The 16,660-nt window shown below is 44.6% G+C and overlaps 1 protein-coding gene across 1 annotated transcript in view; it reads left to right on the top strand.

Moving 5' to 3' along the window:
* LOC120021153 (protein furry homolog) overlaps positions 1-16,327 on the top strand; it is a 61,533-nt gene extending 45,206 nt beyond the window's left edge. Inside the window, exons 27-37 of the mRNA XM_038964792.1 lie at positions 162-335; positions 1,661-1,859; positions 2,796-2,923; positions 3,157-3,458; positions 4,314-4,518; positions 4,662-4,811; positions 6,758-6,856; positions 9,444-9,527; positions 13,346-13,456; positions 14,067-14,290; positions 14,871-16,327. Of these exons, the coding sequence (XP_038820720.1) occupies positions 162-335; positions 1,661-1,859; positions 2,796-2,923; positions 3,157-3,458; positions 4,314-4,518; positions 4,662-4,811; positions 6,758-6,856; positions 9,444-9,527; positions 13,346-13,456; positions 14,067-14,290; positions 14,871-15,129 (1,935 nt within the window). The 3' untranslated portion in view covers positions 15,130-16,327. The remainder of the gene's footprint in view (positions 1-161; positions 336-1,660; positions 1,860-2,795; positions 2,924-3,156; positions 3,459-4,313; positions 4,519-4,661; positions 4,812-6,757; positions 6,857-9,443; positions 9,528-13,345; positions 13,457-14,066; positions 14,291-14,870) is intronic.
* Positions 16,328-16,660: the final 333 nt, after the last annotated feature.

Below are 16,660 nucleotides of genomic sequence, written 5' to 3'. Positions count from 1 at the left end.
CCTTCAGGTGGTCTGGAGCTGATGGAGGTACAGACTGTTATGACACTGTTATAAACCTGTGGTTATGTTTACCTGCCCCCTTCAGGTGGTCTGGAGCTGATGGAGGTGCAGACTGTAATGACACTGTTATAAACCTGTGGTTATGTTTACCTGTCCTCCAGGTGATCTTCTCGTCCTGTGGGGACCTGGACATGATGATGGAGGTTCAGGGGAGCGGCGTGTCTTCGGAGGAGGGAGGAACCAGAGAAGACACGCTGGATGACACGGCGTCGGAGCAGCAGTTCAGAGTGTTCCGAGACTTTGACTTCCTGGATGTAGAGCTGGAGGACGGAGAGGTGAGACAGTTACCATGGAGACAGAGACACACCCACACTAAGGGTAACCATGGACACAGGCCACATCCTCCCATACTGTTACTAAGGAGACAGGCCACACCCACTTAGACTGTTACCAAAGACAGCACCAGGCCACTTCCACACTGACGTTACTCATGTACATCTTTGCTTTTACAAATGTATATACAGTATTCTCCCTTTTTCTCTCCCTTTCTCTTTTGTGTATGCCTGTCTTCTCTCTAGCTCTCTCTGTCCTTAACACGCTGTTTCTGTAATGTTTTCTTCTTCTCTTTCTCTTCCCCATCTCTCTCTCTCTCTCTCTCTCTCTCTCTCTCTGTAACTCTGTATTTCTCTCTCTCCCCTCTGCTGCATTAGGAGCTCCAGGTAAGCTCTGTCTCACGCTGTGAATGTGGTGTTCTGAGCGTGTGCAGTAGGCAGCACAAACGATGTCACACTTAAATACCTGTTGCTAGGGTGATCCAGCCAGCTGTTCTGTGCATGAGCTCATAACAGTGCTGTAGTGTTGTTATGGTAACTTACAGATGCCATAAAGTGGTGATAAGCCTTGTCATTGTGGACGGAGGCTAAATAATGCTTCTTTAAATTACACTATAGTGCCTGGAAATACGATGTAATTGCTAAAGTAGTCAAATATTTAGTAGGAAACAACTTTACCAAGCATTATCATTATTATTATCATCATTACTTAAGACAGATGGCAATGTTGTCAATAGCTAGCAAAGTTTGTCAAAAAATAGCTAGCGATGCTAACATCAGCTAGCTAAAATCCGGTGGCCTCCCCTCAATCTTAGCGAGCTAGTTAACGTTAAACTGCATCGAAAGTCAATCCGGTGACATCAAAATGATGACGAAAGGTTTTCCTACTAAGTAATTTGCCTCCTATTGAAATGTCATCGTGTTTCCAAGCCACCGTAATACACTTTAGATGAAATCTTCATCAGTGCACACTCATCGTCGACGCGTTAGAATGCTCAGTCGGGTATCAGTTCAAAACAATGTTGTGAGGAAACGTGCAGCCCATGAATAGGTAAAGTGACAGTTCACCCAGAATTTCAAAATTACATTGACATGTTTTTTTTGTTTTTTTTTCACCAAAGTAACTCTGTAACTTCTGTGAATTATCCTTTTAATCGGATGACATTTGTGTGCCATTTTGAACAAATGCATGCCAGATATGAGTTTTGCAGAGGAGCGCTGCTTAAGTTGACCTGTGTGTGTGTGTGTGTGTGTGTGTGTGTGTGTGTGTGTGTGTGTGTGTGTGTGTGTGTGTGTGTGTGTGTGTGTGTGTGTGTGTGTGTGTTCAGGGCGAGAGCGTGGATAACTTTAACTGGGGTGTACGGAGGCGTTCTCTGGACAGTACAGAGCTGGGGGACCTGTTAGAGGAGAGTCAACACTCGGGCAGCACCCCCAGTCTGGGTCAGGAAGACCCACAGGACTCTGACCAATCATCAGAGGAAGAAGAGTCCTCTACCAGTCAGAGTCTGTCTCACTCACAACTGGTTAGTACTCAACATGAGATGAACATAGCACAACCGCAACACAACTACACTCACAACTGGTTAGTACTGACCAGGAGATGAATCTAGCACAACCTCAACACACCACAACTGGTTAGTACTGACCATGAGATGAACCTAGCACAACCTCAACACACCACAACTGGTTAGTACTGACCATGAGATGAACATAGCACAACCTCAACACAGCACAACACTCACAACTGGTTAGTACTGACCATGAGATGAACCTAGCACAACCTCAACACACCACAACTACACTCACAACTAGTTAGTACTGACCAGGAGATGAACATAGCACAACCTCAACACACCACAACTACACTCACAACTGGTTAGTACTGACCAGGAGATGAACCTAGCACAACCTCAACACACCACAACTACACTCACAACTAGTTAGTACTGACCAGGAGATTAACCTAGCACAACCTCAACACACCACAACTAGTTAGGACTGACCAGGAGATGAACATAGCACAACCTCAACACACCACAACTACACTCACAACTGGTTAGTACTGACCATGAGATGAACCTAGCACAACCTCAACACACCACAACTACACTCACAACTGGTTAGTACTGACCAGGAGATGAACCTAGCACAACCTCAACACACCACAACTACACTCACAACTGGTTAGTACTGACCATGAGATGAACCTAGCACAACCTCAACACACCACAACTGGTTAGTACTGACCATGAGATGAACCTAGCACAACCTCAACAGAACACAACATGAATATCACTAAAATGGCCAAGTACGGCCATAATCTTAAAACTGACCCCAGGATTTGGAAACATGGAGTCCTCAGAACAAGGTTTGAGGTGTCCGGTATATTTAGGTCCATTGTTTGTTTCAGAAAATGAGATGTGTTATGTTGCCTTACCCTGCAGACTAATCTCTCTCCGTCAGAGGAGACCAACCACACAGACTCTCTCTCTACGTCGTGTGACACCACGTCAGTCGACCCACAATCCCTCAACGCCACCACACCAGGGACCAGCCAGGGACCTCCACACGACGAGCAGGGAGGGCTACGGGTTAGTACACACACACACACACACACACACACACACACACACACACACACACACACACACACACACACACACACACACACACACACACACACACACACACACACACACACACACACACACACACACACACACACACACGTAAAGACTTCAAAAACACAATTAGACAAAGGCCTTGGACCTCATGGTGTTTCTCTCTCTTCCCCCCCCCACTCCTCCTCCTCCTCTTCCTCCAGGGTGATGTGAGTGTATGTGGTGATGATGAAGACACCCAGGGGCAGGACGATGACCTGTCTCTCAGTGTAAACGACCTTCCCCATGGCCAGGACGATGACCTGTCTCTCAGTGTGAATGACCTTCCCCAGGCCCTGGGATCTGATCTGTCTCTCAGTGTGAATGACCTTCCCCAGGCTCTGGGATCTGACTGTTGGGAGGGGGAGAGCTTCACTCTGGACCTGGAACACCACGGTCACCATGGACACAGCATGGAGCTCTGTAGACCCCCGCTGGGGTTTCTAGACCCTAGCTGTCTGCCCAGGTACTGGAACACACACACACATAGCAACCAGAAACCTATAGAGCCCTGCTAGCTGTCTGCCCAGGTACTGGAACACACACACATAGCAACCAGAAACCTATAGAGCCCTGCTAGCTGTCTGCCCAGGTACTGGAACACACACACATAGCAACCAGAAACCTATAGAGCCCTGTTAGCTGTCTGCCCAGGTACTGGAACACACACACACATAGCAACCAGAAACCTATAGAGCCCTGCTAGCTGTCTGCCCAGGTACTGGAACACACACACATAGCAACCAGAAACCTATAGAGCCCTGCTAGCTGTCTGCCCAGGTACTGGAACACACACACACATAGCAACCAGAAACCTATAGAGCCCTGTTAGCTGTCTGCCCAGGTACTGGAACACACACACACATAGCAACCAGATACCTATAGAGCCCTGTTAGCTGTCTGCCCAGGTACTGGAACACACACACACACATAACAACCAGAAACCTATAGAGCCATGCTAGCTGTCTGCCCAGGTACTGGAACACACACACACATAACAACCAGAAACCTATAGAGCCATGCTAGCTGTCTGCCCAGGTACTGGAACACACACACACATAACAACCAGAAACCTATAGAGCCCTGCTAGCTGTCTGCCCAGGTACTGGAACACACACACACACACACACACACACATAGCAACCAGAAACCTATAGAGCCCTGCTAGCTGTCTGCCCAGGTACTGGAACACACACACACACATAGCTGGGTCTGTGATACCACCACACACTGTGATACCAGGGTGGTATCCCTCCTATATCAATGTCTAACTTACTGTGTACCTGTCCAATTCTTGTCTCTCCCGTTGCTGTGTTGACAGTCTCCGTGATGACGTGGATGATCTAGAGGACCTTGGTTTTCCTCCTCCCCCCTCACCGTTCTTCTCCGCCATCTTGGCTGCGTTCCAGCCAACTGTTTGTGACGACGCAGAGGAGGCATGGCGTTGCCATATCAACCAGCTGGTAACCGACTCAGACGGATCCTGTGCCGTCTATACATTCCACGTCTTCTCATCGCTCTTCCAGGTAATCAATCAGTCGATCGATCAGTCAGTCAATCAATAAATCAACTGATCCAAACTCTGGAAAGTTCTATGCAGTCATTGGTGTAACTGTTTTATATAACATTAAATGTCTCCTCCTCTTTCTCTCTCTCTCTCTCTTCTCAGAACATCCAGACTAAGTTCTGTTCCCTGACCAGTGACGCCGCTGGTTACCTAGGAGACGGCCTGAGGGGCATCGGGTCAAAGTTTGTGAGGTCATCTGACATGTTGACAACGTGTTCCGACTGCCCCACGCTCTACGTAGACGCTGATACGGTGAGTAGGGCTGACTCGACTCAAACCATAGCATTTGTACGACGGAAAATATAGCAATTTATTTGGTGTTTTCATAGAAATATCAAACATTAATGTCCATTGATTGTAATCAGTAAGTAATGTCAAACTATTAGGTTTGAGTTGGTACTAGTGTTGCACGGTATACCAAAACGTCTGTACTTTTTCGTACTATAATTTGTTACTTTCAGTTCTCCTGTCAAATGTCTCATGTATCAAGCCTTTATCAGCACAGCATGCCTACCCCCATTATAGCACACACCCTGTCTGCTCCACTTATCCACTGGGAGTCTGGCTGGGAGTCTGGGCTGGGAGTCTGGGCTGGGAGTCTGGGCTGGGAGTCTGGGAGTCTGGCTGGGGGTCTGGGAGTCTGGGCTGGGAGTCTGGGCTGCACCCTGTCTGCTCCACTTACCCACTGGAAGTCTGGCTGGGAGTCTGGGAGTCTGGGCTGGGAGTCTGGGCTGCATCATGTTAGCTCCACTTACCCACTGCTAGTTTGGACTGGAAGTCTGGATGGGAGTCTGGGCTGGGAGTCTGGGCTGGGAGTCTGGATTGGGAGTCTGGGCTGGGAGTCTGGATGGGAGTCTGGGCTGGGAGTCTGGGCTGGGAGTCTGGGCTGGGAGTCTGGATTGGGAGTCTGGGCTGGGAGTCTGGATTGGGAGTCTGGGCTGGGAGTCTGGGCTGGGAGTCTGGACTGGGAGTCTGGGCTGGGAGTCTGGACCGGGAGTCTGGACCGGGGGTCTAGACCGGGAGTCTGGGCTGGATCATGTTAGAGCCCCACATTTGAGTAATGCTACACGGCATGTAGAAATGTTGAAACCGTTTTTCTTGTTCGCAAAACAAAGTCCATACAGGCTATAACTTTTAAGTGTTAGGGCACACCCTCAACCACATCGAAGGGGCTGTAGTGGAGCGGGTCGAGAGCTTCAAGTTCCTCAGTGTCCACATCACTACGGAATTTTCCTGGCCCACACACACAGTCGTGAAGAGGGCACGACAACGCCTCTATCTATAAAAGGATTACCATTATGTTGTTATGTAGTTAGATTGTTAAAAACAAAACAAAGTCAAATTAATTGTATGATTGTATAATTTATTCATTAATGTATACATGGCTGTCTGAATTACTTTTTGTGTCATTTAAAAAAAAATCTAATGATATTGAACACAAAATTGTATCTGTCTGCATCAACTGCCGTTCTCTGACTCTGGTTAATGCCTTCTCTTTTGCCACGGTATTGTTTTGGTATTGAGTATGGTGACGGTATGGAGAATCCTGATACTAAACCTGGTATTGGCATTTAAGTCTAACTTCTGGTTTGGTGAGAACTCTAGTTGATACGTGAACAACTTCTTATATATTTAACTCTTTCCTCTCCTCCCGCCTCTCCTCCTGCATCTTACACCTCTCTTTCTCCTTCTCCTCTCCTCCCGCCTCTCCTCCTGCATCTTACACCTCTCTTTCTCCTTCTCCTCTCCTCCCGCCTCTCCTCCTGCATCTTACACCTCTCTTTCTCCTTCTCCTCTCCTCCCGCCTCTATCCTCCTCTCCTATCCTTCTCCTCTCCTCTCCTCCTACCTCTCCTATCCTTCTCCTCTTCTCGCCTCACCTCACCTCTCCTCTCCTATGCTTCTCCTCTCCTCCTCTCCTATCCTTCTCCTCTCCTCTCCTCCCACCTCTCCTCCTCTCCTCCCGACTCTCCTATCCTTCTCCTCTCCTATCCTCTCCTCCTCTCCTTTCCTATCCCTCTCCTTCTCCTCTCCCGCCTCTGCTCTCCTCCTTCCTCTCCTCTCCTTCTCTCCCCTCTTTCTCCTCTCCTCTCCTCCTACCTCTCCTCTCCTTCTCTCCCCTCTTTTTCCTCTGCTCTCCTCTCCTCCCGCCTCTCCTCTCCTATCCTCCTCCTCTCCTCTTCTGTTCCCTCACTCCAGATCATTTCCTATGGTTTACTAGAGAAGATGAAGTTCAGTGTGTTGGAGCTGCAGGAGTATCTGGACACCTACAACAACAGAGAAGAGGCCGCTGTCTCAGTAAGACACCAACTACCCATACCGATACTGACTTTGAGCTGTTAAGACATTACAACCCATACCGATACTGACTTTGAGCTGTTAAGACATTACAACCCATACCGATACTGACTTTGAGCTGTTAAGACATTACAACCCATACCGATACTGACTTTGAGCTGTTAAGACATTACAACCCATACCGATACTGATTTTGAGCTGTTAAGACATTACAACCCATACCGATACTGATTTTGAGCTGTTAAGACACTACCACCCATAACGATACTGACTATGATCTGTTTAGACATTACAACCCATACCGATACTGACTTTGAGCTGTTAAGACACTACCACCCATAACGATACTGACTATGATCTGTTTAACATATTACAACCCATACCGATACTGACTTTGAGCTGTTAAGACACTACCACCCATAACGATACTGACTATGATCTGTTTAACATAATACAACCCATAACGATACTGACTTTGATTGATCTGGCAATGAGAACCTTTATCTAATTCCCCAGAGTCAGATGAACTTGTGGAGACAATTTCTATGCTAATGCTAGTAGATACCCATAGACTTCCAGTCATTGTGCTAACGCTAGTTAGCATTGGCTCATGAAACTACCTGTAACTTCCTTCATACTACACACAGAGACATACAAATGGTATCCACAAGTTCATCTGACTCTGGGGTAGTAGATACAGTGCATTAGGAAAGTATTCAGACCCCTTGACTTTTTCCACAGTGTTACGTTACAACCTTATTCTAAAATTGATTACATACTTTTCCCCCCTCATCAATCTACACACAATACCCCATAATGGCAAAGCAACAACAGGTTATTAGATATTTTGGCAAATTTATAAAAATTCTAAAACTGAATTATCACATTCACATAAGTATTCAGACCCTTTACTCAGTACTTTGTTGAAGTGTCTTGTGCAGCAATTACAGCCTCGAGTCTTCTTGGGTATGATGCTACAAGCTTGGCACACCTGTATTTGCAGAGTTTCTCCCATTCTTCTCTGCAGATCCTCTCAAGCTCTGTCAGGTTGGATGGGGAGCGTCGCTGCACAGCTATTTTCAGATCTCTCCAGAGGTACGTTCGATCAGGTTCAAGTCCGGGCTCTGGGTGGGCCACTGAAGAACATTCAGAGACTTGTCCCGAAGCCACTCCTGCGTTGTCTTGGCTGTGTGCTTAGGGTTGTTGTCCCGTTGGAAGGTGAACCTTCGCCCCAGTCTGAGGTCCTGAGCGCTCTGGAGCAGGTTTTCATCAACGATCTCTCTGTACTTTGCTCCGTTCATCTTTCAGTCAATCCTGACTAGTCTCCTAGTCCCTGCCGCTGAAAAACATCCCCACAGCATGATGCTACCACCATGCATTCACCATAGGGATGGTGCCAGGTTTCCTCCAGACGTGACGCTTGGCATTCACGCCAAAGAGTTAAATCTTGGTTTCCTCAAACCAGAGAGTCTTGTTTCTCATGGTCTGAGTGTCTTTAGGTGCCTTTTGGCAAACTCCAAGCAGGCTGTCATGTTCCTTTTACTGAGGAGGGGCTTCCGTCTGGCCACTCTACCATAAAGGCCTGATTGCTGGAGTGCTGCAGAGATGGTTGTCCTTCTGGAAGGTTCTCCCATCTCCACAGAGGAACTCTGGAGCTCTGTCAGAGTGACCATTGGGTTCTTGGTCACCTCCTTGACCAATGCCCTTCTACCCCGATATCTCAGTTTGGCCGGGCGGCCATCTCTAGGAAGAGTCTTGGTTGTTCCAAACTTCTTCCATTTAAGAATGATGGAGGCCACTGTGATTTTGGGGACCTTCAATGCTGCAGACATGTTTTGGGACCCTTCCCCAGATCTTTGCCTCGACACAATCCTGTCTCAGAGCTCTACGGACAGTTCCTTCGACCTCATGGCTTGGTTTTTGCTCTGACATGCACTGTCAACTGTGGGACCTTATATAGACAGATGTGTGCCTTTCCAAATCATGCCCAATCAGTTGAATTTACCACAGGTGGACTCCAATCAAGTGGTAGAAAGATCTAAGCTCAATGTTGAGTCCCATAGCAAAGGGTCTGAAAACTTATTTAAATAAGGTATTTCTGTTTTTTATTTTTAATACATTTGCAAAAATGTCTAAACACCAGTTTTTGCTTTGTCATTATGGGGTACTGTGTGTAAATTGATAAGGATTTAAAATATATATATATTTTAGAATAAGGCTGTAACGTAACAAAATGTGGAAAAAGTCAGGGGATCTGAAAACTTTTCTTAATGCACTGTAACGGGCCTCATTGCCAAAATCCTGAAGTATCCCTTTAAGACACTACTACCCATGAAGGTCATGACTTTGATCTGTAAAGCTCTTTTCTCAAACCCAAGGTGCTACAGATAACCCTATGATAAGGAGACACTGTAGCGTTTACAGTTGTACTTGACAGAAAAGCCTAGAATGTACGCTACAATCTGTTAGTTGAGATTTTGACCCGCTAGCCCAGTCTAACAAGCCCTGATCAGTAACACTCCTCTTCTCTCTCTTCCCCTCTCTCTCTCTCTCCCCCTCCCTTTCACTTTCTCTTCATCATTTCCAGTGGCTGAGGAACTGTAAGGACACGTTTCCCAGGTGCCCTGGCGATGGCGTGATTACCTGTCAGCCAGGAGACTCAGAGGAGAAGGTAAGTCCCCTTGACAACACACACCTGTCTCACTGTAGTTTAAAAGCATAAACTGATTACACACTGCTCTCTCACTCTCCCTCTTTCTCTAGGTGTATTTGATGTCCTTGTGTAGGGGGACGATACACTATACTATACACTATACTATACTCTACTACACACCATACACCACACACTATACTATACAATATACACCATACTGTGCACTACACTATACACAATACTATACACAATACACTATACCCCACAACACACTATACTATACACTATACTATACACTATACTATACTACACAATATACTATATAACATGCTACACACTACACTATACACTACACACTATACTATACTCTACCACACACTGTACTATACACCATGCGCCACACTATGCTATACTATACTATACACCACACAACACACTATACTCTGCACAATACTATACACTGTACTATACTCTATACTATTCACCACACTATACACTATAACATACACTACCACACACTATACTCTGCACTATACTATACACCATACTATACTCCACTACGTACAATACACTATACTATACACCACATTATACACCACACTATACTATACACTATACTATACACTATACCACACTATGCCACACACTATACTATACACATACTATACACCAAATTATACTATACACTATACTATACTCTATACTATACACCATACTATACTCCACTACGTACAATACACTATACTATACACCACATTATACACCACACTATACTACACGCTATACTATTCACCACACTATACACTATAACATACACTACCACACACTATACGACACACTATACTATACACCATACACTATACACTATAACATACACTACCACACACTATACGACACACTATACTATACACCATACACTATACTATACACGGCACTGTATACTATACTATACACTATACTATATACAATACTATGCACCATACTATGCACCATACTATATACCACACTATACACTATACTATACAGTATACTGTATACTATACACCACACCACACACAATACTATATACTATACTGTACACTATACTATGCACTATACTATATACTATACTATGCACTGTACCATATAATATATACCACACTATACAATATACTATATACACTACACTACACTATACACGATACCATATACAATACCATACTATATACAATACCATACACTCCTATATACTATACACCACACCATACTATATACTATACTACACACTATACTACATGCTATACTATTTACTATACTACACACTATACTACATACACTGTACTATATACTATATTATATACTATACACTATATTATATACTATAACCTTCACTATACTATGCACAATACTATACACCACACTATACCTACTACTATACTACATAATACACTGTACACTATACTATATACTATACTATATACATACTATATATTATACTATATACAACGCTATACTATATACTATACACTATACAAGACACACTATACGACACACGATACTATACCCTATACTATATGCTACACTATACTATGCACTGTACTATACACTATACCACACTATATACCACACCATGCACTATACTATACACGGTACTGTATACTATACTATACACGGTACTGTATACTATACTATACACTATACTATCTACTACACTATGCACCACACTATACTATATACTATAATATGCACTACACTACCCTATAATATACACTATACTATATATTGCACTATACACTATACTATGCAATATACTATACAAAAAAAAAATCTATAGTTGACTTCTGAAAAACTCAAAAGGAGGTAAAAACAAGTGGAAAGAGGAATTGCTATGTCCTGTATAAACTTCTGGTCTTTATCATCAGCAAAACTTCACTATCCTCCTGTATATACTATACACACCACTATGTACTATACTATACACCACACTACAGTATACCACACACTATACTATGCACTGTCATCTACTACACACTATACTCTACACATCACTATACTATACAATATACTATACACTACACTATACCATACACTATACTATACACTATGCTACACTATACACCATACTCCACACTATACTACACCGCACTATACTATACACTGCACTATACTATACAATATACTATACACTGCACTATACTATACACTATACTATATAATACACTATGCTATACACTATGCTATGCCCTATACTCTACTGCACACTATATTATTCTACATACTATGCTATGCTATACTATACACAACACTATATTATATTATATACTATACTCTACTACACACTATACTATATTATATTATACACTATACTATACTCTACTATACACAACACTATATTATATTATACACTATACTATACTCTACTACACACTATACTATACTACCCACTATGCTACAATGCACTATACTATGCACTATGCTATACTATGATGTGCTCTACTCTACTCTACTCTACTGCATGTGTTTGATTGATGTGTGTTTCTCGCCTCCCTCTCTCTCTTTCGCCTCGTAACATGCTCTCTCGCTGTGTAGCAAATGGAATCTCTGGCAGTAAGTCCTTTACTAAGTCCTTTACTGTCTTTTACTAAGTCCTTTACTAAGTCCTATCTACTATAATCTACTATGATTTACTATGATCTACTATGATTTAATATGATCTACTATGATTTACTATGATCTACTATGATTTAATATGATCTACTATGATTTATTATGATCTACTATGATCTACTATGATCTAATATGATCTACTATGATTTATTATGATCTACTATGATTTAATAGGATCTACTATGATCTACTATGATTTAATATGATCTACTATGATCTACTCTGATTTAAATATGATCTACTATGATTTAATAGGATCTACTATTATTTAATATGATCTACTATGATTTAATAGGATCTACTATGATTTAATAGGATCTACTATGATCTACTATGATTTACTATGATCTACTATGATTTAATATGATCTACTATGATTTAATAGGATCTACTATGATCTACTATGATTTAATAGGATCTACTATGATCTACTATGATTTACTATGATCTACTATGATTTAATAGGATCTACTATGATTTATTATGATCTACTATGATTTAATATGATCTACTATGATCTACTATGATCTACTATGATTTAATATGATCTACTATGATCTACTATGATTTACTATGATCTACTATGATTTAATATGATCTACTATGATTTAATAGGATCTACTATGATCTACTATGATTTAATAGGATCTACTATGATTTACTATGATTTAATAGGATCTACTATTATTTAATATGATCTACTGTGATTTAGTAGGATCTACTATGATTTACTATGATCTACTATGATTTAATATGATCTACTATGATTTAATATGATCTACTATGATCTACTCTGATTTAATATGATCTACTATGATTTAATAGGATCTACTATTATTTAATATGATCTACTATGATCTACTATGATTTAATAGGATCTACTATGATTTAATAGGATCTACTATGATTTAATGGGATCTACTATGATTTAATAGGATCTACTATGATTTAATAGGATCTACTATGATCTACTATGATTTAATAGGATCTACTATGATCTACTATGTTTTCTCACTTCACCCTTTAGTGTTCCTTTTCAGTAACTGCTGATTCTACTGCTGCCAATATTACCAACACAACAATACTGTGTATGAATTGATTTAGATGGCTCAGGTTGAGGATTATTTATGTGTCCTGTACCGTATTGTACTGTACTGTACTGTCTATAAATCCGTCCTCTCTCCTCTCAGCAACTGGAGCTGTGTCAGCGTCTCTACAAGCTTCACTTCCAGCTGCTCCTCCTCTTCCAGTCCTACTGCAAGCTGATTGGACAGGTCCACGCTGTCAGCGCTGTGCCTGAGGTAAGAGAAGGACTGCGATTGGATGCTTCAAAAGCGACCCAGAGACAATTCTATAAACAGACAGACTAACACACAGACTCAATGTATTTTGTTAGTCAGCTTTTTTAGCTGTTGTGTACCTGTTGAAGGTGAATCAAGAGATTATTTTAGTTTTTTTGCATTTCTTCCTCTCTTTACGTTGATCTGTTGATTTGTTTTCACAAAAGTCATATATATGGGCACACACTCATCTCTCTCTCTCTTCCCTCCCTCCCTCCCTCCCTCCCTCCCTCCCTCCCTCCCTCCCTCCCTCCCTCCCTCCCTCCCTCCCTCCCTCCCTCCCTCCCTCCCTCCCTCCCTCTTCTCCTCCTTGCCCCTCTATCCATCTCTCCATCTCTCATGTCCCCCCTCCCTCTCCCCTGTCTCTCCCTCCCTCTCGCCCCCTCTCTACCCCCTCCCTCACTCTCCCATCCCTCCCTCCATCTCTCCCTCCCTCTCTCCCTGCCTCCCTCCCTCTCTATCCCTGCCTCCCTTCCTCTCTCTCCACCTCTCCATCTCTCTCGCTCCCCTTCTCCCTCCCTCCCCCCCCCTCTCCATCCCCCAACTCTCCCTTCCTCTCTCCCCTCTGTAGCTGCTAAACATGTCTCGAGAGCTGAGTGACCTGAAGACCAGTCTAAGAGCAGCAGAGGCAGCGGTGGCTAGCAACCTGGAACACACACACCTGGCCCACACCCAGACCCAGGCCTCTGCCGCCCTGCCCAGCTTCAGCTCCTCCGAGGCAGCCGTACAAGCCATCCTGGAGTGCCTCAACAACCAGGAGTTCAGCAAGGCCATACGCTACATCCACGAGTGCAGGTGAGATACAAATATATTCACACACACACACACACTCACTCACTCACTCACTCACTCACTCACTCACTCACTCACTCACTCACTCACTCACTCACTCACTCACTCACTCACTCACTCACTCACACACACACACACACACACACACACACACACACACACACACACACACACACACATATTCTCACACACACACACACACACACACACACACACACACACACACACACACACACACACACACACACACACACACACACACACACACACACACACACACAAACATATTCACACACACAAACACACACACACACACACACACACACACACACACACACACACACACACACACACACACACACACACACACACACACACACACACACACACACACACACACACACAGACACACACACACACACACACAGACACACACACACACACTATTTTGTTATGGTGTTGAGAATAAAACCTCTGTACTCGTCAGTGGTGTAATGACAGAGAAAGATCACAAAACTTTCACAATACTCATTTTGATCACTGATCCTTTTCTCTCTTCCTCTACCCCCCTCCCCCCTTCCAGGAGGCTGTGGCCTAACGGTGTGTTTGGCGGTGGGTCAGAGAGCGAGGTGCAGACCCTCCTCAATGTCTACTTCCGACACCAGACCCTGGGCCAGACGGGGACCATCGCACTGGTTGGGTCACGCCAGGACCTCAGCCTTATCTGTTCCAAGCTGCTGGAGCTCAACGGGGAGATCCGGGACATGATCCGCCGCGCTCAGGGCTACCGGGTAGTCAACACCTACCTCCCCGACTCCTCGGCCTCAGGGACAAGCCTCTGACAGCAGCACAGGAGCCCCCCTCGTACCTCTCCTCCACCCTTATTAGCCTTGACCCGACAAACCTCATCGTCCCTGTCACCCCTACCACCCCTGATCCCATTGCAGATGGTGCTGTTACCCCTGACCATAACACCACTACCACCATCTCAACTGCCCCAAACCCAGCCTCACTTCTGGCCTCTCCCTCCAGCTCAACCATAGACTGGTCTCTGCCCTTACTCATAGACTTCTACTGGCCTCCCCCAGACCTCTCCACACCCCACCGTGAGTGCACAAACATACATCAGGCCTCTCACACACACTCGTTACAGTGCATCCCAAACCTCAGCCCTAACACACACACTCCACTCAAACCAGGTAACACATTGCCCGACCTTACGCACACACACACACTCACACACACATTTTCTGCTATCCCACCTCGTGGACCACACCTCCATCCAACCCCTCCTCCTGTCCTAGACACATCTCCAACCCCCATACTAACCCGTCTTAGTACACAGTCTGACACACACACATTTCCTGCTATCCCACCTTGTGGACCACACCTCCCGTACTCCCCGTACACACATCCAGAACCAGTCTTAGACACACAAGGTCTGGCCCCTCTCCTTCCTCCTCTTCCTCTTCCTCCCGACCCAGCCCAAGGTGCAGAGGCGGGGTGGGGGTGCTGCTGCGCCATAGGAGGGGGTGGTACATCCCTGTCCCGTTACCTGGGGAAGGTGGGTCACGCCGCCCGGCCCCTACTCAGAGTGGGGGGGCTCCTGAACCCTAAACAACCCTCTGGTGTTCACACCTGAGGGTCAATATACCTGATAGACTCACCTGATGATGCTGGTCATACCTGATGCTGACCACACCTGATGCTGACCACACCTGATGATGCTGACCACAACTGATGATGCTGACCATACCTGAAGATGCTGACCACACCTGATGCTGATCGTACCTGATGATGCTGACCATACCTGATGCTGACCATACCTGAAGATCTCAACCACTCCTGATGATGCTGGCAACACCTGTGGATTAAAAGTCCCCGAGAGACCAAAGGACATACCTGAAACACCTGATGAACCTGAGGATTTACCTGACCTGATATCAGACTCAACCTGTGAATGAAAATACCTGATCTCAGTGAAACCTTAGGATGGAGGAAGTATCTACCTGTTATCACCAGGTAACCTGGGGGTCCACTACCTGAATGTCCCAGAGTCACAGCTTCTATTGCACTAACATGGACTTCTGAGAGGAGAGGAGGAGCCGTTACTACTGAGAGAGACATTCAATCATGCCGTTTATCTGTGAGAGAGAGATAGAGGCCAAGGACATCTCTCACCACGTGTGTATCTACTGTTTAAAGAGTTTCTTCAGGGGAAAATGTGCACTGCTTGACCTAGAGGAATGCTGTATTCTAGAATCCACAGCTCCGTTCCAGAATCCCTGGCCTCTACTTACAATTGGTTACCTGGACGATGTTAAGTTCTAGAACTGACAGAAGGGGGCATTCACGATAAAGACTGTTAGGATC

This window comes from Salvelinus namaycush, chromosome 26 (genome assembly GCF_016432855.1).
Source record: "Salvelinus namaycush isolate Seneca chromosome 26, SaNama_1.0, whole genome shotgun sequence".
In the NCBI taxonomy this organism is placed as follows: Eukaryota; Metazoa; Chordata; class Actinopteri; order Salmoniformes; family Salmonidae; genus Salvelinus; species Salvelinus namaycush.
This window is presented reverse-complemented; position numbering and strand designations above follow the sequence as displayed.